This window comes from Dendropsophus ebraccatus, chromosome 13, assembly GCF_027789765.1.
Source record: "Dendropsophus ebraccatus isolate aDenEbr1 chromosome 13, aDenEbr1.pat, whole genome shotgun sequence".
Lineage (NCBI taxonomy): Eukaryota > Metazoa > Chordata > Amphibia > Anura > Hylidae > Dendropsophus > Dendropsophus ebraccatus.
The window spans coordinates 54,488,104-54,512,842 of record NC_091466.1 but is presented as its reverse complement, the minus strand read 5'-3'; the positions used below and the strand labels follow the sequence as shown (position 1 = coordinate 54,512,842).

Below are 24,739 nucleotides of genomic sequence, written 5' to 3'. Positions count from 1 at the left end.
CTCCCACCTGCCGTCCATCCTTCCCATACACAGGAACGCTCAGTGCCTCTGAGCATTCCTGTGTTCTCTATGGGGAAGGGAGGGCTAAGCTGCAGCAAGAGACCTCTCTGGGCCCTATTACATGGGACGATTATCGTTTGAAAAATTGTCAGATTGTTCGGATTTGAACAATTATCGACGATTAAACGACCAACAAGAAATCGTTGGTCTATTGATAGAATTTGGACCATTTTTTTATCGTTTGCAAATAATTTGCACGTAATAAGACGTTGTTTGGTCGTTCGCAGTAGCGACAAACACAATAGCGATGATAAAACAACCGCAAGAACGATAAGTAACGATCATCGTTCCGTGTAATTGGGTGAATGATTTCAGGTTGTTCGCCATAGCAGTCGTTTGAGATCGTCTATCGTTAATCGTTGATTGTTGAAAATCGCTTTGTGTAATAGAACCCTTACTGCAGCTTATATCTCTCCACACAAAGGGTACCTATACACCTTAGACTTTGATCGACTGACCCTTATCTCCCCAATCTCTGTCGTTGGTTCTAGACGGTAAGCGGCGGGTTGAGCCAATCAAAGTCTAAGGTGTATAAGGACCTTTAGATATAGGCAAGACCTACACAGTCTAACTTTGTATTGGAAACCTGTAACATTGTTTCCCAGAGTAAAACAATAAGGCTATGTTCACACAACATCCAAAAAAGGAAAAAGGCGCCCGCTTTTTGTGTTTAAAAAGACGTCCGTAATTGCATCATTTTGATTTGCTTGATTAAAATGCACTGAAGTCTATGGAATAACGGACGTCTTTTTCTCACATTGTATTGGATGACGGACGTCTTTTGAGGCGGACGCATTAAATACAATGTGAGAAAAAGACGTCCGTTATCCCATAGACTTCAATGCATTTTAGTCAAGCCAATTAAAATGATGTAATAACGAACGTATTTTTAAACACAAAAAGCGGACGCTTTTTTCCTTTTTTGGACGTTGTGTGAACATAGCCTAAGGATGCATTTGCATATCTTGCAAGTTTGTGTTATTTGTGTTCATACAAATGTCGCTGTGTACTGTCTACTCCCTCTCCAACTGCTGGGAAAGAAGCTAACATTTCTTAAGTAAATGTTATCAATAATAGATTGTTACTATAATAACATAGACCCCAGGAAGCCATATATTATTTAAAGCGACTTGTACCATCACCAGGACAGATTTTTTTTATTTTTTTTTGCAGTACCTGCTTGGTGCCTGGGACGCAGTTCTTTTTTGCCCGGTTCCTGCGTTTGGTGATGTTTTCTGCTTGAGCACTGGGGGCAGTTTGGAGCACTGCGGGCAGGCCTGGTGCCCCCCCAGTGTGACCACAACATATCCCCTGGGTCACGTGTCCCTGCTTGATTCCAATGAAGATCCATGCTCTGAGCCAGGCCGGTGCTCAAGCCGAAAACATTGCCAAACGCGGCAATCTCAAGATTAGGGCCCTGACTCAAGTCACCACCTTGTTCAAAACAACAATCCTGGACCCTGTTCCTAAGAACGTGAGGGGTCCCTTTGGGTAGGAAATAAGCCTTTAAAATGTCTGTATAATGTTCACATATGCCTGTTTATGGTGGTCTTACATATGTCATCAGATTCCCCTGGAGAAAGTGTGGACTAGTCTGGCTGAGCTGTCATCTGGGCATCCTCGTGCATATATTGGGGATTCTGCCATCATCTGCTATGCCTCGCAATCTTTAGGCTTTAGCTATAAGGTCAGTTCTAGGGATAATATAACGAAATAGGCAGCCATATTTACATGCCATCCATGTCATTATAAAAATAGTCGAAAACATCAGAGTAAATGATCCCCTAGTGCAGGGGTAGGGAACCTTGGCTCTCCAGCTGTTGCAAAACTACAACTCCCATCATGGCTGGACAGCCAAAGCTTTAGCATGATGGAAGTTGTATTTTTGCAACAGCTGGAGAGCCAAGGTTCCCTACCCCTGGCCTAGGCACTCACTCCTTATCACTAGAATATAGAGGGCCCCCAAGCAGCTGTATCATCAGAAGTGTGAGACATTACCTGTGCTCTTCTATAGTACTGTTTCGTTATAGTCTGGTATCTCTCCTGACCGGCCGTGTCCCTGTAAAAACAAAATATTCTGTGGTTAATAGATCAAATCAAAGTATCAAATCATTCTTGCTGAAGCGTGTGGCATTGTCATAATTATGTCAGTTCTGCTAAGCCCGGCCAAGACGCTTGATCACATGGTGATGATTCACGCTCCTTGACACTAAGCCATGGGGGCTTTATATGCAGGATGTCTCAAATCATTCTATGGAGAAGCATGAAGATTGATTTTCTTTTTTCCGGCCCAATTCTCTGTCTAGACAAGTACAATTAGGAATTTGCTTTCTTCTACTTTTTATTTACCACACAGCATGTACGCACCAGGCTGCCTGGAAACTGTTTTTGTTCCTTCGGCAAACTCATTAATAATCATCAGGGCAGCGATGTCCAGAGAAAATACAGCTGATCAGGCTGCTAGTTAACAGGTGTCCAAATAAAAGTTGTTTCTAAGCTCACAAAATCAATACCCCCTATCTAAAGCCTTGGTCAGCAAGTCTAAATTAAAGAAACCCCCATCTGCCCCCTCCTAACCACTTGTACCTTCGGATAGCTGCTTTTAGTCCAAGATCTGTCCTGGGGTCCGTTCGGCAGGTGATGCAGTTATTGTCCTAAAGAACAACTTTTAAACTTGCAGTCCTGTGTCAAATTGGTGTGGCCTTGAGTGTCTGTGTCCTAGGCTTGCACAACCTCTCCATCCCTCCTTCCTACCCTCCTCATCATTAGGAATGCCCCAGGCAGGGTTTCTCCAAATCACCATTTGTCTAAACACTGCACATGGGCCTTAACAATCCAGCACATGTGCAGTGTTTAGCCGAGTGATGATTAGGAGAAATCTTGCCTGGGGGCATTCCTAATGATGAGGAGGATGGGGAGGAGGGGTGGAGAGGCGGTGCAAGCCTAGGACAAAGACACTCAAGGCCACACCAATTTGACACAGGACTGCAAGTTTAAAAGTAGTTTTTTAGGACAATAATTGCATCACCTGCTGAGTGGACCCCAGGACAGATCTTTGATTAAAAGCAGTTAGCCAATGGGGGCTGATTGTGGGTACAGAGTTGCTTTAAAGTGTCCACCTCTGAGCACCCTTGTATAATAATCTACTACATTATTCTACGCAAATAAGTTGAGTAATTTTGTAACTTCATTGCATTATTTATCTGACACTGATCCTGAGCTGCAGCACCTATCTTATTTCATAGCAGCATTCACACCTAAACAGCCTTCAGAGCTGTAATCATTCAGCATTCTGTGCTGACTCAACACCCCCACAAAACCTGCTATGGTTATTTGCATTCTGGGTAGTATAGTCTTTGTACATGGGACCATCCATTAATGTAGGTTATGCTACATGCAGAATCTCCAGTGTATGATGAGTAGTACAATGGAGTTTTTTCAGTAATTGTGATGTTCACACATAGTATTTTGCAAAGTGTTTCTGTCAGTATTTGTAGCCAAAATCAAGAGTGGAACCAACAGAGAAAAACTATAATTTAAACTTGCACAGTTTCTATGTTTTCAAGGAACTCCAGTCTTTTGATGAAAATATACTGACCAAAGTACTGACCCAAATACTATGTCTGCCCCATTCTGTATAATGGAGGATCAACACAATATTTTTTTTTCAAGAGCCATAACTTTTTTCTATTCCTATATGATGATATGTTGTATTTTTCAATTACATTATTTTGGGGTACAAGTATTTAATTTATTACCTTTCATGTTTTTTATGGGTTTTTTTTACTGTTTACAATGGGGATGGGGTTATATCTTGGTAACTTCGGACAGACATGGCAGCTAATTACCAGAGTAAAGCTATGTAGATATAGTGATTATATAAGGAACGCTAGGAGATTTGGTCTCTAAGGCCTACAGATGTATGAATGCAGACTCTTACCTAGGATCAGAATAATAAAAGCAGTGTATTCACAAACCTAAATTTATATAGATTTATTTTTTTCTAAACTTTGAAATTAAATCTAAGGCTATGTTCACACAACAAACTTTTTAACGACAAGAATTGGTTGCAATTAAAACAACGGCCGTTCTTGCCATAAAGAAATGTGTTGCATTGAAGTCAATGCAAACTGTGTCCTTTGTTCACACAATGTATTGAACAACGGCTGTGGAAATACAGCCATTCTACATTGATTTTAATGCTGTTTTTAATCTAACAAAGGCCACTGTTTCACACTCACTACAATGGCTGTTGTTTTTGAGTGCCAAAAAACAGCCAATGTTCATACATTGTGTGAACATAGCCTAAAGGTGAACATACCCTTTGTTTTTTATTGCTATACCAGGTTTACCTTTAGATTACTAACTAGCCATGGCAATCACACTAAATGCTCCAGAGCTGTAACTTACCAGATCTGTATCCGCACTTTGATGCCATCAACATCTATGGTCTTCATTTTAAAATCAACTCCTGGAAAAAAAAAATAGAACGGGACTGAGTTACAAGTGTTTGCTAAACTTTAAAAAAAAAAAAGTTAAAGGGGTAAACCAGGAATAAAACATGGCTGCATTCTTCCAACCACAGTGCCACAGTGCTATTTTGCGCTTGATATTACAATTCAACTGCATTCACGTAAATGGAACTGAGCTGCGATACCACACACCAACTGAGGACTCGTGTTTGGAAGAAACCAACTATCTTTTCCTTATTCTGGATAACCCCTTTAGTGAAAAAGATAAATTATGCAAATGATGCATATCAAGTACCTAACATGAGACCAGACAGCCGCATAGACAATAATAAAAAGTATAGGCGAAATAATGCAAGAAATCAGTGAAGCTGGTTATATGGGTATTATGGATGGTTAACTTTCAAATAGTTCCTCCTCTCATAATGGACAAATAGATCATATTATTTTTCTATGAAATAACATTTTTCAGTTTTTCTATCACAGAGAAACAACTGTACTTAATAGTTATGTATACCTTATATTTTTTTCTTCTTCCAGTCCTGTTAACAAACTATTAATCTTGTCATTGTACTGGCAAATGAATGTTACTATCAAAAGTACCCAGATGTCTTATGAGACTTATGACGAGGAGCAGTGCATTGGGACCTAACTTGAGTGAAAGTTTCGTCGAACCACAGGGTGGCGCATGTGCTGTCTTGTAATCCTCTTTGAATGGAGAGGAGCAAAGAATATGCTCCTCTCCTTATAGTGCTGCTACTTACAGTAAAGATACCAGATAACTGTGTGAGATCATTTTATATTTAAAATAGTTTTACAAGATTTGGAACTTCCCGTGATTTGGCACTACCGCCGTTGCAAACACTTCATTCACATTCTCTAAGTTTATCAAGAAATGCATTTTTTTTAATCCCCTAGAACAAAGATGACATTGGAACCTGTCATAGCTTTACCCACTGGCCTTGGTAAAGATGTTCTTGAAATCATATTTAGTATAACAGCAGAGGAGGTAATCTCATCAATATAATTCAGCAGTAGCAAGGTTGAATTTAATGTTCAATATCTTAAGCAATTGTACCCAAGTCTCCCAAAGCACAGTGTGACTGCACAGTTTAAAGGGATAGAACAGTATCAAAAAAATTGTATTTAAATAAACTAGTGACTTGTGACAGGGGCCCTCAGTGACTGTCACGTAAGGGCCAAAGTTAACACAAAGTCATATGTGCCCAACTTAACATACACAGGTCAACAAGTACATTTGGTTGACAAACCAGCCGAATAGAACTGAACTTATCAAATCTCTTAATTTTTTTTACCGTTGAAACATTTTGGTCCCTTGGATTAGGGTCTGGTAGCAGAAAAATCACTACGGCTAATGGGTTTCACCCAAAAAGTCGTCCAGTTCTTTTTGACACCGTCCACCTTTTATATGACAAAATGATCAGTGTGACGAACAGCAAAAGACATGGTCACACTACATATATTGAAAAAAAAATAGAGAGTAAAAAGAATTTGTATACTTTGTCCAACACACCCAGGTTGAGAGTAGTTTTTTCTGAAAATACTTGGGCAGCCATATTCTACAACATTTTTTTTTTTTTTTAAACTTTCCCCCCCCATACACCTTATACCAATGGCTGACAAAAGTATAAAGTGTATGAGAACTTGTGGTGTCCCACCATGGGTGTTGCTGGTTTTTACACCCCTCGCAAAAGCCTGTACTCTAAGTAAAGTGGTAATGAAGTTATGCCTAAGTTCTGCCACTAGATGTTGCTATTATTTGTAAATGCACTTGTATATTGCACAGCCGTAGTGAACAAGGGGTTGTTTGTTGGTAATTTGCGCACCAATAAGAGCCATCTCTATTCTCCTTCCTTTCTCTGCAATTTCTTCTCCACCACTCACAGGAGGTATTACACACCCTATAGGAAGTTGTCACATGGGGAGAGGAAGTACACGCCCACACTTAGTGGTAGAGAGATGACGCACGACAAGATGTCTCCTACTGTGGTCCAGCTGGGCCCTGGCTCTGCCAGGTCCCCCCACCTGTCCAGTGTCGTCTAGTCAGGAGTGTGGTAGTGGACAGACGTATGGGGAAACACAGAGACTCTTCTTCTTCTAAGAAGTGGTTTAGCACTGCATAATAAGAATAAGTCAGAGATCACCCCAACCCACGCCGTTGAACGTCTCTAACAGTGCAGGACAGTATCCTGAAACAAGAGGAACTGATCCAAACAGAGCAAAGTTGCTACAAGCCTACATACTCGCAGCACAAATGTAACCAGGTGATCTTGGCCACCTTGCTCAACGCAGGTAACAAGATCTGGGGCTTGTGTCACCCTAGGAGGATGGGTCACCCGACACTGTAGGCCAACAGGTGGTACAGCGACAACAAAGGGTGAACCACGGCACAAGTAGTTTTCTACTTTCAAATATTCTTCAGTATTCTACTTCTTCTTCTAAAGTTCCGGCAGAACACACTTCTACGCTGGGTTGGGACTCTGAGCACAAACTCCTCTCTACTACTCTGAACTCTCAGCACAAACTCCTTTCTACTGCTCTAAATTCACTCTAAGCAGAATGTGTCTAGTCAAGTCCGAAGTCTATTATCTTCTACTGTATTCCTGAAGTAAAGAAAACTTTATTTATGGTAACAGGACTCAGTGAATATTGTTCCGGCACCTACACAGTCATTACCCCATTCTTGGGTCATCTCCCCTTTATGTGGGTGGTGGTACCGATAGTCCAGGTTGGTCATAGCTCCACTCCGGACCACCATGATACGTACCCAAGGGACCCCCTCACAGCCCGACAGGTCACCGACCACATGGGGAAAGGGTATAGTCAGCCTCCTTAAAATAAAATGCCCAAATAACTGTGTGCCCAACCGGCACTGGCACCACAACAACCTACCATCCAGCTGAGCTACACTCCGACCATACGCTCCGACTGAGCTACACTTGGGCAGCCATATTCTACAACATTTTTTTTTTTTTTTTAAACTTTCCCCCCCCCATACACCTTATACCAATGGCTGACAAAAGTATAAAGTGTATGAGAACTTGTGGTGTCCCACCATGGGTGTTGCTGGTTTTTACACCCCTCGCAAAAGCCTGTACTCTAAGTAAAGTGGTAATGAAGTTATGCCTAAGTTCTGCCACTAGATGTTGCTATTATTTGTAAATGCACTTGTATATTGCACAGCCGTAGTGAACAAGGGGTTGTTTGTTGGTAATTTGCGCACCAATAAGAGCCATCTCTATTCTCCTTCCTTTCTCTGCAATTTCTTCTCCACCACTCACAGGAGGTATTACACACCCTATAGGAAGTTGTCACATGGGGAGAGGAAGTACACGCCCACACTTAGTGGTAGAGAGATGACGCACGACAAGATGTCTCCTACTGTGGTCCAGCTGGGCCCTGGCTCTGCCAGGTCCCCCCACCTGTCCAGTGTCGTCTAGTCAGGAGTGTGGTAGTGGACAGACGTATGGGGAAACACAGAGACTCTTCTTCTTCTAAGAAGTGGTTTAGCACTGCATAATAAGAATAAGTCAGAGATCACCCCAACCCACGCCGTTGAACGTCTCTAACAGTGCAGGACAGTATCCTGAAACAAGAGGAACTGATCCAAACAGAGCAAAGTTGCTACAAGCCTACATACTCGCAGCACAAATGTAACCAGGTGATCTTGGCCACCTTGCTCAACGCAGGTAACAAGATCTGGGGCTTGTGTCACCCTAGGAGGATGGGTCACCCGACACTGTAGGCCAACAGGTGGTACAGCGACAACAAAGGGTGAACCACGGCACAAGTAGTTTTCTACTTTCAAGTATTCTTCAGTATTCTACTTCTTCTTCTTCTAAAGTTCCGGCAGAACACACTTCTACGCTGGGTTGGGACTCTGAGCACAAACTCCTCTCTACTACTCTGAACTCTCAGCACAAACTCCTTTCTACTGCTCTAAATTCACTCTAAGCAGAATGTGTCTAGTCAAGTCTGAAGTCTATTATCTTCTACTGTATTCCTGAAGTAAAGAAAACTTTATTTATGGTAACAGGACTCAGTGAATATTGTTCCGGCACCTACACAGTCATTACCCCATTCTTGGGTCATCTCCCCTTTATGTAGGTGGTGGTACCGATAGTCCAGGTTGGTCATAGCTCCACTCCGGACCACCATGATACGTACCCAAGGGACCCCCTCACAGCCCGACAGGTCACCGACCACATGGTGAAAGGGTATAGTCAGCCTCCTTAAAATAAAATGCCCAAATAACTGTGTGCCCAACCGGCACTGGCACCACAACAACCTACCATCCAGCTGAGCTACACTCCGACCAACCACCACAGTAGTGGCGTCACACAGTACCATCTGGCAAGTGACCAGTCGACCATATTGCACCACACATTATCCAATGGGCAGGTCCTATTTGGTTTGCCAGTAATAAATGACAAACCATAGGCCAAAATAAGAGAAAGCGGAGAAACACAGAAAGCATAATTGAATAAGCTTTAATATCAATCTGCTCAGCAAATCCTGCTCTACAACATAATTTTTCAAGGTTCCCTTTACAGTAAAGCATGCAGTCCTTAGCCACATCCTTATAACAATGAAGAAAAGAAAAAAAAATTATAATAAGGCACTACTATATATGTGTGTTTCTCCCAGATGTATCTAACAAGGTAAGCTACTGTATGTGCTTTCAATAATACCACTGATACAGAGAAATTCAGACAATGGAGCATCAAGACCTTTCAATAATAAGAATTTACAGTTAAGTTGATGTCAGAAGGCTCCCAGATGTCCTTGAAGTACTTCCAGCAGGATGTAGGCTAGACAATAGGAATATGGCTGTACTGCTCTAAACAGAAATACATTACTGCAAGAAAAAAGGCAAAATTCTAGACAAATATGAGAATGCATAGAACATGCGATAAATAATATAAAAGCCAAGCATCAGTGTTCTTGTTCATCCCAAAGGTATTTGATGGGTATGAGGTCATGGCTCTGTGCAGCCACTCGAGTTTCTCCACCCCAAACTTCTTAAAACACGTCTGTATGGACCTTACTTTGTACACATTTCAATTATTACTAGAGATGAGCGAATAGTGAAATATTTGAAAATTCAAGATTCGATTTGAATAGTCTACGATATTTGTATATTCGATCCAATATAGAATCCCATTATAGTCTATCGGAGAAAAATACTCAGGACTTTGAAATCAATATTTGACCACTTGGAGGTCACCAAGTCCACAATGACACCTCAGGAAACGATGCCAAAAATGACTGCTTGCTTGCAATCGTTTATTGTTTGTCAGTAAACGTTAAAAATCGATTTGTCTAATAGGACCCTGAACACACTCAAAACACCTTCTTAATCTCTGCTTTCGATAGTTTTAGCCCTAACAAGGGCTTTTGGGGGTCCTTCCCTACCTAACTTCACCTAAAAGCTAATTCTTCCTGGTATACAGCCTGTCCCTCTCTAGCTCAAACCAGCAAGTGACACAAATCTGAAATCACCTATTCGTATATTCAGGAGGTGACATAGTCCTGCCTATTCCTAGTGCCTGTCCTAGTGCGAATCGAATTTTTACTGCGTTTTCTTTCGAATATTCGAACGAAAACAAATAGCTTAAATAGCGTAGTATTCGAATACTATTCGCTCATCACTAATTATTACCGAAAAATCTTTCCTTAAAGGGGTTATCTGGCGCTGGCACATTTTTAACATGTAGCTGCCGTATAAGTAAACATTACAAACATGTTATGCTTACCTCTCCGCACTCCCCTGGTGTCCCAATGTGGTGGCCAGTGTCCCCTGCTGTCTGCAGCCGCTGTTACTTTTGAGACAAATTTGCACTTGGGGTGCATTCACACGTACAGGATCTGCAGCAGATCCGCAGCAGAAAATCCGCAGCAATATGGTGTGTGTGAAGCTACCCTTAATGTAATAGCCTGAATATGATTCCTAAAATTTTTATAAAGCACTTCATTTATCAAAAAATACTCCTCGCCCCCAAAAAACAGCTCTAAAGTCTTGCCCACTAGGTCCCAACCTGCAATCAGCTGTCCACTGCCTGTTGTTAGGGGAAATTTGTCTCCAGCCGCAGCAGCCTGTCACATCTGCGGTCGCAGCACATACCTCTCGCCGCGCCGCTGCTGTCCGTTCTCCTGCTCTGTGCCGGGGCTCCTCCTCCTCCAGCTCCCTGTCAGCTCGACGGGCGCGTCCCTGTCTCCTAGGGAGCACGCGCACCGGCTCTGCTATAATTTAAGGGGTCAGTGTGCCTTTAATTGGTTGCTGCTCTGAGGCTCTTCTATAAATTGCAGCCCTGCCCCACCACAGGTGTTGGAGCCTCTGCATGCTTCCTAGTGTGTTCTGGTCCAGCTACCTGTTGTTCCTATCCATTGTTCCTGCACTTTGTTTCTGCCACCTGCAGTTCCCTGTATCCAGCTGCCTACCTGCTTGCCTACTGTTCCTTCTACACCTCATCCGGCGGTGGGCTCTGGTGAAGACCAGCGGCCCCTTAGACTCCCCTTAGACTAGTGACGGTCCATGACTCCAGTCGCTACACAGCCTCAGCAAGACAGATTACCAGCAATAGGGCATGGCTTAGTTACTGGTCTCTTTAGGAGAGACTGTGTACCTATGATTGTCCAGAGAATCTGCACTATCCATGCAGGATAAATAATCTCAGCAGTTCAGTATTGTATAAACCATCCTCCACCACAGTGCCAGCCTGTTTAGTGCTTAGAATAATCCTTGCCTGGCTGTCATTGTGTTTCTTTTATGTCTGCACAGCACCTTGAAAAAACCCAGTGCATAACTAACCCTTTCTCCCCTACATGCCATCTACGTTGACCTTCTGTGTAAATCATCATCCCAGCAGGACTGTTTAGTGAACTATGTCATGGCATAGCAGAGACGAGTATGTGTTGTGTTGTGTCATGCCGTGCAGTCACTGGCTAGAGAAGTAAGGAAGAAAGTCACTATGTACTAATGGCAAACAGCCCAGCTTTGGACCTGTCCCCCTCCCCTAGGACCTCTGAAGCATAATTCTAATAAAGCATGCAGGTTTTTTTTTATTTTTTTTAAGTAAAGGTATGATAAAATGTAGCTATCCTTAAAGTGTTGCTGTTTTTTTTTTTGCAGAAATAAATAATACAGGCAATTTTAAGCAACTTTGTAATTGGGTTTATTAGGCAAATATGCCATTATCTGCATTCAAAAAGACTTTCCCCAGCCTCCCCAGCGATTAGTTGCCAGCAGAGAGCAGAGAACAAAGGATTACACAGCGGGACCTGTGTGAAAGACGGTATTCAGAGGTCAGAGAGATCAGTGCTGACTTCAGAGGAGATAGCCCGGTGATGTAGCTGTAAATTAACTCTTTGTTTTCCTGTTTTGGTGCCTCATCTACCTCAACCCCTCCCCGCTCCATAAAAGAACAATGAAGATGGGGGGGAGGGAGCTTCAAACTGTTTTTTCATGATAAAAATGCATTTTTCAGCTAATAAACCCAATTACAAAGTTTCTTAAAATTGCCTGTACTATTGATTTCTGCAAAAAAAATAAAAAATAAACGAAATGACACTTTAAAAAAACAGCTATTTGAATTTTTTGCATTCTAAAGTATTCCAGCATGTGACGACCTGTTTAGTTTCGTGTCTGTTTACAGCGTAAAATGCATCAACATCAGTATAAAAATAATAGCTAGATTACACACTTCACACTTTCCTTTTTCTCACATATTAAAAAGCCCTTTGGGAAATCAAAGACACTAGTTTATACAAGATCACAGAAAAAAAGCAAGAATTGCAATTATATTGTACTGAGATGTTGTAAAGTACATGATGGATTGCTCTTCTTAAAGTGGTAACACACATCCAGTTGTAGTATATACTAATGCAAGTCCTGTGTAATGTCACCCCACAATGTCTGACTTCCAAGGTTGCAAACCATTCTGTCAATTCACAGACAACATTTGAAAATGCATCGCGATCCAGTACGTCTCCTGTGAGCAGCACTTCTGTACTCCCTCCTAAATAGGTAATTCCGCCAGGTTTCTGCTGTCTCTTACTGACAGCCAGATCTGCTGGGATGTCTAATCAGAATGAGCAGCAAGCTGAGGAGTGAGTCACACAGTTGCATTCTTCTCCTGGCGCCACCTAGAGATAGGTAGGGGTCTCAGCACTGAGACCCTGACTGATCAAGAGAAGCACTGGGTTTGCAAGGTTTTATGTGAGCAGGAAGAAAAGAAACAGCAGCAGGATCCCAGCAAGGTACGGATTATACTAAGCTGCTACTGTTACTGCTGTCCATACGTGCTGAGAAATTAAAGGAGTATTCCACTGAAATATAACTTTTTAGATGTTGCTGCCCATGGTGAGGCTAACAATTCCTTCCATACTTGTTATTATCTATTCAGTCTCCTTCCCCCAGTTCTAATCTGCTACTTTCTACTAAAGACACAAAATAATGTGTATAAGCTTTTCTCTCTGTCTCCCCCTCCCTTCTGAGACAGCTGAAGTAAACAAGCCCCTATCTGCAACTTTGTAGTGCCGGGAGGGATCATCACAGTGGGTTCACCAGCAGCTTGACCTTAGATTAAGGCTGTATTCACAGGTTCTATATTAGCCCTGTGATTCACGGACGGTGAATGCCTGTCCTGGACTGTTTCCCTGCCCCGGCATGATGTAACAATATCATACCAGGAGCAGGAGAACAGTTTGAATCCCCCCAGCACTGTAGTGACAGTGTCCAGGACATGCATTCACCAAACATTTCCTTTGTTATTAACGGAATGAACACGGAACGTGTGAATGTAACCCAACACTCCCAGCATTACAAAGAAGGTACAAAGTTGCAGATACAGCCAGAGACCTGTTTACATCAGCCGTCTCAGAAGGGAGGGGGATGAGGGGGAGACGGTAAGAAAAGCTCCCACACAGCTTTTTGTGCCTTCATTAGAAAGCAGCAGCTCAGTACTTATCAGATGCTGTATGTCCTGCAGGAAATATTGTTTTCTTTACAGTCTGACACAGTGCTCTCTGCTGCCACCTCTGTCTGAGACAGGGACTGTCCAGAGCAGTAGCAAATCCCTACAGAACACCCCTCCTGCTTGGACAGAGGTGACAGCAGACAGCACTGTGTCAGACTGAAATAAAAAGAATATTTCCAGCAGGACATACAGCAGCTGATAAGTATGGGAAGACTTGAAATTTTTAAATAGAAGTAAATTACAAATCTATAAAACTTTCTGAAACCAGTTGATGTAGAAGAAAAAAAAATTTTGCTGGTTAACCCCTTTAGGTGCACGGGGAGGACATGCCTTTCTAGTACAGCCCAAATTACTGCAAAACTATTGAGAGAATAATACGAGTCTGGTTGCTACATCGGGAGCCGTGTTGCTAATACCGGCTCTGCTGTGATGTACAATTTAAGACTCAAACAATAGTGTAATCTTAACACTTCTAGCTCAGTAATCTCACAGAAGATCTGTATGTATGAGCAGTGCATTAAGTTGTACTTAGTAAATGTCACAGTGATTTGCTGACTAGAGTGCAATGCCCTTAATGGAAAGTTATCACAGAAAGTCTTTGTCATCCTTACTATGATTCATGTTATTAAGCACAAGATATTACTTATATTTTATGGTAATAACACCCAACAAGAGAGCTCGACAGCCGAGACGCTAGTCACAAAATCCGTAATGTGTTAATGTGTCTGGCATTTTCTTTTGCATAACTAGCGTGCGAGCAATCATTGTAAGTATAGACTTTATGTCCTCTCTGGCTGGATGGGAATACACTGACATAGAGAACCTTTAAGTGGCTATGGCTATATATATATAATACACTTGAATGGATTGACTATCGTTAGAGTTTTTATTTCCCAGAAAGAGCGCCCCTGGTGTCTGTGGTCTGTGTTTGGTACTGCAGTTCATTAATATCTAAGTGAACAAGATGGGGCTCAGGTAGTATAACTTTGCTTTTAGGATGTCCATGGTCACATTGCGAAGTGTGATATCACTATCAGCTGTATACCATCTTTGATATCTCCACCCTTTCTGGACCCTTAAAGGGTAACTCCAGGCTATATTGTGTTTCTGCACTTCCTGGTTTATCAGTTGTACACAGGACTACAGGTTCCAGAATGCAATGCTTTCCCTCAGCTGTTGATCACAATCCTCCACCTTGCCCATTCCCCGTCCAAAGCTGTTGCAGAACATCTAGACTGTGTTCACACATTGCAGTTTCATTGTGTTACTGAATTATTTGCAGTAATTTATGATTTCATTGTGGTCCCACTCACTCAGCACACTGTATTCTCTACCTGTAACACCACACAGCAAGCACACTGTATTCTCTATCTGTAACACCACACGGCACACTGTATTCTCTACCTGTAACACCACACAGTATGCTGTATTCTCTACCTGTAACACCACACAGTATGCTGTATTCTCTACCTGTAACACCACACAGCACGCTGTATTCTCTACCTGTAACACCACACAGCACCCTGTATTCTCTACCTGTAACACCACACAGCACGCTGTATTCTCTACCTGTAACACCACACAGCACGCTGTAGTCTCTACCTGTAACACCACACAGCACTGTACTCTCTACCTGTAACACCACACAGCACACTGTATTCTCTACCTGTAACACCACACAGCACGCTGTATTCTCTACCTGTAACATTACACAGCGCACTGTATTCTCTACCTATAACACCACAGCACGCTGTGTTCTCTACCTCTAACACCACACAGCACGCTGTATTCTCTACCTGTAACACCACACAGCACGCTGTATTCTCTACCTGTAACACCACACAGCAAGCACACTGTATTCTCTACCTGTAACACCACACAGCAAGCACACTGTATTCTCTACCTGTAACACCACACGGCACACTGTATTCTCTACCTGTAACACCACACAGCACGCTGTATTCTCTACCTGTAACACCACACAGCAAGCACACTGTATTCTCTACCTGTAACACCACACAGCAAGCACACTGTATTCTCTACCTGTAACACCACACGGCACACTGTATTCTCTACCTGTAACACCACACAGCACGCTGTATTCTCTACCTGTAAGACCACACAGTATGCTGTATTCTCTACCTGTAACACCACACAGCACGCTGTATTCTCTACCTGTAACACCACACAGCACCCTGTATTCTCTACCTGTAACACCACACAGCACGCTGTATTCTCTACCTGTAACACCACACAGCACGCTGTATTCTCTACCTGTAACACCACACAGCACTGTACTCTCTACCTGTAACACCACACAGCACACTGTATTCTCTACCTGTAACACCACACAGCACGCTGTATTCTCTACCTGTAACATTACACAGCGCACTGTATTCTCTACCTATAACACCACAGCACGCTGTGTTCTCTACCTGTAACACCACACAGCACGCTGTATTCTCTACCTGTAACACCACACAGCACGCTGTATTCTCTACCTGTAACATTACACAGCGCTGTATTCTCTACCTGTAACACCACACAGCACGCTGTATTCTCTACCTGTAACACCACACAGCACACTGTATTCTCTACCTGTAACACCACACAGCACGCTGTATTCTCTACCTGTAACACCACACAGCACGCTGTATTCTCTAACTGTAACACCACACAGCACGCTGTATTCTCTACCTGTAACACCACACAGCACATTGTATTCTCTACCTGTAACACTGATATTGGAATACAGTAAAGAACTTTTAGATTTTTTTTTCTTTTCATTTCAATGCACACATTATGATTAAGCATCTGTTATCTTTGAAGTTGAGCCCCACAATAAGGCTCTGATCCTCTCTGCCGTTTAGCATCATTTACTTGTGTTACTTCATCATTTTTGTGAATACGCTGCAGTACTGAAATGACACTCCAACTTGTGTGAACACAGCCCTAATTTCACTGCACACTTCTGCACAATTAGAGAAATCAGTGCAGCAGCTGCTTCTAAATGGTCAGAGATGGTGAATCACTCAGGGGATTGGGGGATCCAGCCAAGCCTCCTGTGACATCACACCCTGCCCTCTGTCTGTATCATCAGCCTGATCTCAGCAAACACACACAATGTGAGACAGAGGCATGGAAAATTTGTCTCCTAAGGGGGGTAAGCAGAAGGAGCAGGAGACAATGTGGATTTGCACAGAGGCCATATTTCTTCACTTCCTGGATTTCTATCAGCTACCAGTGTGGTAGAACCGTACAGATACAGTAATACATCGTATAGACACATATACTTAACTTTTATTGTACTTTTAATAGAAAACAAGTTTTTCTTATCCGGAGTTCCCCTTTAAAGCGAAAAAAGCAGAAAAAAAAATTAAATCAACTGTGCCAGAGATTTGTCGTTTACTTGTTTTAAAAAATCCTCAAGTCTTCCAGTACTTATCAGCTGCTATATGTTCGACTGGAAGTAGTGTATTCTTTCCAGTTTGGAAAGCAGGAGAGGTTTTTTTATGAGGATTTGCTACTGCTCTGGACAGTTCCTGTCGCAGACAGAGATGGCAGCAGAGTGCATTCTCTCAAACTGATAAGAATACACCACTTCCTGCAGGACATACAGCAGCTGTTAAGTAAAGGAAGACTGGAGATTTGTAATAGAAGTAAATGACAAATTTCTGCCATTTTTTGGCACCAGTTGATTTGAAAGAAAACATTTTTTGGGTGAACTACCCCTTTAAAGGACATTAGGGGATCTGCTGAAGTCTCTGGGGTGATATAAAATATGGGCAATGTCTGTGACACTGCCCATTAAGAGGTCACCCACATGGCATCACTTCATGTACTAGTATGCTACACAGTATTCCCCGGCCCATGTTCCTGAAAAATCACCCACTACCAGTCCACAGTGACATTATCAGAGGTGACATCACCAAGGCAGTGACATTGGTATTACTGGCAGTATGCCTTGTGTATCATTACCCCTTATGTAGCCTCTGCATCTTTCTGGTAGCTGTATTTCTAGGTATTTCATTTGCAGGGTCAGCACCGTATGTGAAGTCACATGTAGCATCAAGTGCAATGTTGAAAAACCTATACTAATAGCAAAGGGCCACCATGAATGAAAAGTATGTGGGCCCTTTATTCTCCAGCAGATAATTTAAAGTGTCTCTGTCGTTATAAGTTTCAAAATTTATATCACCAGGAGATTTAATATACAGCAAGTTTACAATTTACTGATCAGGACTTCATGTTTAGTCTCTTTTTTTCAACCAGCACAAGACAAAATTTCTGCCTTCAGGAGACTGAACCTGGATGTCTGGTAAGTACAGCTTTGTTTTACAGCATAATAATTGAAAAAAAAATAATAAATGTATGTTGCAAATTAGCTTTATTTCGCATCTACTGCTGATTTAGATTTTGAAAGTTATAACGACAGGTACACTTTAATGATTCTGTACAAAATCTTTTGCTGGTGTGCCAGCCCTTACTTGCAAACTAGTAAGCAGAAGAACTGATAAATCCTGTTTAGATGTTGGTGGGTCTTTCACATAGTAACATGTACCTGTACATTATAAATAAAGGCTTGAAAGTAAAGTAAAAAAAATAAAAAACACACTAAAAACTGTTTGTTTTTTACACTAAGGAATTTTCACACTTACTTGCCCCCCCCCACATACACACACCCACACCCAAACACACCAAAGAAGAAAGTCGACCATGTATTTCTGAAAATAAAATACCTCATTTTTTTCTCATTTTTAATAATTTGCTTTTTACTCATTTTTCCTGCACTGTATTTTTACAAGCCAAAAAAGTGCATGCCGGCTGTGTTATCCAGTCCCCTGCCTTTCTCTAATTCCGACAGTTTAGCCACATAGACTATAATGAGGCAAATCAGTCAGTATCCGCTCTATGAAAAAAAAACGGATACAAAAATGGATGTTGTATGCTATGCGTTTTGATCTGTTTTCCATTGACTTACATTACAAAAAAAAAACAGATCAAATCGCATCCGTTTTTTTTCTTAACATTTTGAAACGTACACAAAAACGTTGTTAACAACGGATACAGTGAGACTGATTGCAAAATCGTGATGTGAACCTAGACTTAGCAATTTGATATTTTTGTGCCATTTTGAAAAATGCAGCAGACTAAGGGCCCTTTTACACACAAAGATTATCTGACAGATTATCTACCAAAGATTTGAAGCCAAAACCAGGAACAGACTATAAACAGAGATCAGGTCATAAAGGAAAGCCTGAGATTTCTCCTCTTTTAAATTCCATTCCTGGCTTTGGCTTCAAATCTTTGGCAGATAATCTGTCAGATAATCTTTCTGTGTAAAAGGGCCCTAAGCGTTTGGTGTTTTTTTTAATAGTGCCATTTTTCCTCCAATAGACTTCTATAGGGGAGAACAAACACCAGAAAAAAATGCCATGTCTATATGTACAGTGATTTTCAGGCCTGTTTACCCCCCTTATTCTGGAAATCCTGGAATCATACAGTACATATGATTAAAAAAAAAAAAAAAAAAAACACACACACATGACTTGCTTAATGAGAAAAATTCTTAGGGCTTTTTTTTTTTTGCAATGCTTTTTTTCAGCCAAAAGTACATAATGCAAAATGTGTGTCTGGGGGATTCCATAGGCCTGTGCAGATATCAAATTCAAATTCAACTTTTTTACTCCACATTTTTTTTTATATAAATGATTATAATTTTCTACCTCTGCTTCATCCGGGTAACCATAAAATAATTCCTTCAATTTCATTAAATGTTTTATGAAGCCAGAATGTTCCATTTAACATTTTGTTTCTTTGGTCGTATCAGTGAATTGTGTTTTTGACCATCCTCTGTGTGTATCCCATCATTTTCACCCCGGGTTCCAGTTTTTATGCAGTTAAAAAATTCTTTACTGCTCCATCCTGATCTCCTCCCAGCTGCCAGATGGACCTCATCAAAAATGTATGGAACAGAGCTAGCTCCCATAAAATATATATACCAGGAGCTGGAGGTTTATGTTTATTGGGGCTGAAGACACTAACAGCAGATCAGAGAGATTTGTTTAAGTATATTTCTCTTTGACTTGGCTTGAACTCAAATGGCATGAACCTCCTGCACTCCAGGGATATAAATTGCCAGAAGCCACTTGGTTCAAGATGTTTTTTAATAACAAGACTCGATTGCTCCATGGTAGTGAGATCAGCTCTATCCTTTTTATATAATGTATCTATGATGAGCTAAGGCGAATGCGTCTTCAGAAAATTTTGTGAAGACACTGCCTTCAAAATATTGTACAAAGAATGACAATAAAACAATAGAAAAAAATATTTTTTAATATCTGGTGAAAAAAAACCTTGGTTATACATCTCCTTTAAGATGCTAGCAGGCCGTCACTGACAATTGTAAACTATTTATCTGGGAATTGCAATTCTCCTAGATCAATGCTATAGGAAAATAGATAGGACTTGATGGACTTGAGCCTCTTTAAATCTAATGAAAAAATGTTACTATATTAGGCCACATAATGAGAGATGAGCAAAATGCCTGTCTAAATGAAGCTCTTCGTTTTAATCGGCAAGTGGCTTCTCGGTCGCCTGCCTTTCAACTCTATTCCGATCCCTGCCGCTCCTCCCCAGGTGCCTGGGAAAGCTGGATCCGGTCCTGGGAAATTTCTCCCAGCCGATCAAACTAATCAAACGAAGAGCTTCGCTTAGTTTAGACAGGCGTTTCGCTCATCTCTACACATAGGGGGAGATTTATCAAACACGGTGTAAAGTGAAACTGGCTCAGTTGCCCCTAGCAACCAATCAGATTCCACTTTTCATTTTCCAAAGAGTCTGTGAGGAATGAAAGGTGGAATCTGATTGGTTGCTAGGGGCAACTGGGCCAGTTTCACTTTACACCATGTTTGATAAATCTCCCCCATAATGTATAATTAATTGATGATTTGTCGGATGTTCTCTAGGGGAAGAAAAAAAAACACATGCAGCAGATTCTAGGAATTCTTTTACCTAGAAGTTTTTCTTTCATCTCAAATTCGCTATAGTTAGAGCTGAGGCACAATAGCTATAAATTATAGGAGTTATGCTGACATCATCCCCTTTGACATATTCACATTGGCAGAAGATGAAAACAATAGAGCCAGCCTGCCAACTCATATAATCACCTGTTGTGGTGACCTCATCTCTGTTCACCAAAGTGCTCAAACTGATGTATTCAGGGCTTTAGTATATAGCCAGGAGTCCATTAAGAGACAGCCATAAAAACAGCCTATAATCTGGCCATTGATCGTAAAGTAAGAACTTACCTCTTCCCCTGCCTGCAGCGAGCGGCGGGACTAGCCTCGGAATCCCTGCTGGAAGGCATTTTCCCCCGAGTTGTGATGACGTCATGACTTGGGGGGGAAAACGCCTGTCCCGTCCCAGTCACTTACTGGCTGAGCAGCCTGTCCATCATGTGTCAGCGTCGGAGATCCCGGAGCCTGGCGGGGGTCCCGAGGCGCTCCAAGCACTCACCGCAGGCACGAGGAAAGGTAAGTTTATACTCACCTGATCAAATTCCCCCCCACCCCTTTCGCTGTCAGATTTTAAAAATGGCTGGACTTCCCCTGTAATTAAAAATTTCCCAGATTTAGTGTTTTCTATTTTTAAAAGTGTTCTTGACAGTAAAGTGATCAGAAGTCTAGGACCCCGTAGAACAGGACGCTATAAGACCTACAGTAATCAAAAGTGATCTGTGGGGAAATAAGTGTTCAGTTCTTCAGCAACATCAAGACAGGGCAAATGAAGCATTAGTGTAATGCAGTGGTCCCAAACCAGTGGCTCTGGAACAACATATAACATATACAACCCCCTGCTATGTCGCCTTAGAAGTCTTGAATAATGACCATGTGTACTATTGATTGATATCATTGCAGACCTACTCCAACCGCCAATGATGTGATATTTTACATTGACATATCAGCAATGTTTGCAATTTTAGAACTCGGCCATTACTTATATTGGAATGTGACTTACAAGGTGCAAAAGGTTGGGAACCTGTGGGGTAATACATGAATGCCCCAGGACTTTCCTACACAGTTGGTCTCCGATGCTGGAAGATGAACCCTCCTTTGTTAACTCAGCATTATCGAATTCGATAATGAATGAATTTCCTGTCTTGTGACCAGTAACAGACTATGGACTCCACCTTAAAAAAAAAAAATCAGTCTATAGAGGGATTTGTATAGGAATGACAGCAAATTGGTAATGAACTATATCCCTGTGTGTAGATGAAGCTATTAGTCCTGCCGCCAATAGCAGTGATTCCAATAATGACATGCTACATTAGGGAACAGTGTTTAAGATACAAACCCTTCACCTGAATAATGTGGATTTGATGTATGATGTCATGGGGGAAGGAATTCCAAGCCCAGGCGGTGGTAGATCAATAGCAAAGTCTCAGCGTCCTCAACATAAACAATTTGCTGAATTACACTGCAATTATCGACCCTAGTATTTAGCAGCCTTATTATTAGGCTGGGTTTGCACAGTTTTTTAGCAGATTTTTTTTTTCTCAATGAGACTAAAGTCCCAATGATTTATTACAGGGGGTGATCGTCTGAGACGGTCATATACCTACATAGACCGGACCAAAATCATGCTCATTGTAACAACATAATACTCAACAATAGCATTTGCAATAGTCAAAATTGTGACAATGAATAAACATATATAGACGTACATGAGGTTTATGCCAAGCGCCGGCACTTTGTACACAGAGTTCAGGATCATGATTCTTTTGGAATAATCAATGGAATCATTACAGGAAGACTGCATCTACATACAATTGCTGAATACATTGGATAACCCCCATCATCAAATATTAAGATTTGCCTGTGATATATAGGATATATGTAACAGCAGCGAGATACATTACAACATAAACATTATAACCTCCCTCGTCTACCTCTGTTGCCTCCATAAAGACAAAGCAGCGTCTTACCTATTGTTGAGATATGAGAAGGATGGAATTCATTGTCTGTGAATCTGCAGAGCAAACATGTTTTTCCGACCCCAGAGTCCCCAATAAGAAGTAATCTGAATAGAACATCATATTGTTTGGCCATTGTGTGTCTGCTAGCAGCCTGTGCACATAGACAGTGAGTAGCAGGGAAGGGAGGAGGCTGGAGTCAATCAGGAGGCTCCCTGCTCTCCATCCATGGCTGATGCTGCTTCTTAAAGGGATTATCCTTGGAGCCTCTCCTTAAATCTTAACGAGAAGCAGGATGTGGATGACTGAATTCCTGCTTCTTTGAGTTCTTATAAAATACACAGAGCCTTACGTGAAATCTACCAGATGGTAGATCTCTTATCAAAATGGTCTTGGGGGAGGAGGAGGAGGCAGCAACAGCAGCAGCCAGGCTCCACCTTATGCAGTAGACTGGTTTAGGAGAGGCTGATGTGTACACCTAGAGCTCATACAGACGAAAAAGCTGGGTGTGCGTGGAGGAATGGCCAGACAGGTGGAATGATGATGTAGACCAGAACTCGGCTGCCAGCAGGTGGTACTAAGCTGTTTCCTGGTCACACATTCCTGCTTTTTACATCTTAGGTTTCAATGAGTGATACATGCCGTAAACCTGTCAGGCTGGTTTGACAGGGTTAGAAATTTGGTAAAATGATATACTTTAGACAAGAAAAACTCTGGCCTGAAAATTGATTTGCAAATGTTAAGGTGGATCAGGACCGTAATTATATTACATACCTGTTTAAAGCAATTTTGCTATATATATATATATATATATATATATATATATATATATATATATACAGTGTTGCCTTGGATTACGAGCAAAATTCGTTCCAGGACCGTGCTTGTAATCCAAATCCACTCTTAAACCAAAGCAAATTTTCCCATAAGAAATCATAGAAATGCAGACAATTGGTTCAACACCCCAAAAATAATGATTTATTATTCTGAATAACATGTAAAACAAATGAAACAAACATTCAGAAACAGCAGAATATGTGATATTATAAGTTACTGTACAGTAATGGAGAGGATGGGAAACACAAGGGCGGACAGAAACTGCAGGGAGCATGAAGGAATGAGCAGGGCAGATGTGGGCACAGTATAGCAGCATTCTCTGTCCGGGGAGAGAGGGGTTACAGCTATGAAGAGATTACCTCCATAGTCCTGTCCCCTGATGTAAGCCCCAGCCTGAAGTGGATCTGCCATGATTTGGAAGGTGATGGAGACTTCCTGGGTCAGAGTACAGTGCTGAAGACCCCACTATGAAGAGCATGCCCCTCTTCCACTCGCGCTCCCACCCAGTACAGGGAGCTCTTAAACCAAAGCAATGCTCTTAAACCAAGTCACAATTTTGAAAAACTGTGAGCTCTTAAACCAAAACGCTCTTAAACCAAGTTACTCTTAAACCAAGGTACCGCTGTATATATACATATATATATATATATATATATATATATATATATATATCACCTGAAATATGCCCTTTTACGCTTTCTCCCCTGCAGGATAAAAAAGGATTATGGAACATTTTTGTTGCTCTGTCGCTGTGCTGTTTGCATATCAGACCTGTTAGACTTGTGAGTGGTGAGTAGTTTTGTTTTGCACCAGATCCATTTTTAAGCATATATCATATACTACACAGCCCTAAAAATTTAGTATAGGCTTAGGGATGGACCAAATGTCACTATGAGGGCTTATTCCCAGGTTCTGTAAAACACGTAACCTACAGACAGGTTAGCGCTGTACTGGACTCTATGCCTGCCCAGCATCATGTGTCAATATGATACCAAGAGCGGGGAGAGTATTTGAAACTTCAAGGCGCTGGAATAACACAGCCGTGCGCCTGCGGCTTTTTAATTACAGTGATGTGAAGTGTTAAACACATTTCTGGCTGGATACATGATGCCGGGCAGAGAGATAGAGTCTACTACACGGCTTACCTGTCTGTAGGTTCTGTGTTTTTTACGGAACGTGGGAATAAGCCCTTAGTCTACATTCAGTCCAATGAAGTCAACGGACCTGCCATGTGTACTCCATGGTATGGGTCAGCATACTGTTTGGCCATTTCCCTATACCATTTTAGATGTAAACATAGCCTTTGGGCTAGGTACACACACTAAAATTTGGGTAACATATAGCTGTATTTTCAATCTAATAATGTGCTCCATTAAAAAAGACTCGGTTGTTGAAAAATG

General features: G+C 41.6%; 1 protein-coding gene across 1 annotated transcript in view; it reads right to left on the bottom strand.

Moving 5' to 3' along the window:
* Positions 1 to 22,865, bottom strand: part of RAB15 (RAB15, member RAS oncogene family) — a 54,541-nt gene extending 31,676 nt beyond the window's left edge. The window contains exons 1-3 of the mRNA XM_069950318.1: positions 22,515 to 22,865; positions 4,471 to 4,531; positions 2,059 to 2,119 (exon numbers count right to left, since the gene is read on the bottom strand). Of these exons, the coding sequence (XP_069806419.1) occupies positions 2,059 to 2,119; positions 4,471 to 4,531; positions 22,515 to 22,638 (246 nt within the window). The 5' untranslated portion in view covers positions 22,639 to 22,865. The remainder of the gene's footprint in view (positions 1 to 2,058; positions 2,120 to 4,470; positions 4,532 to 22,514) is intronic.
* Between the last annotated feature and the right edge of the window lie 1,874 nt (positions 22,866 to 24,739).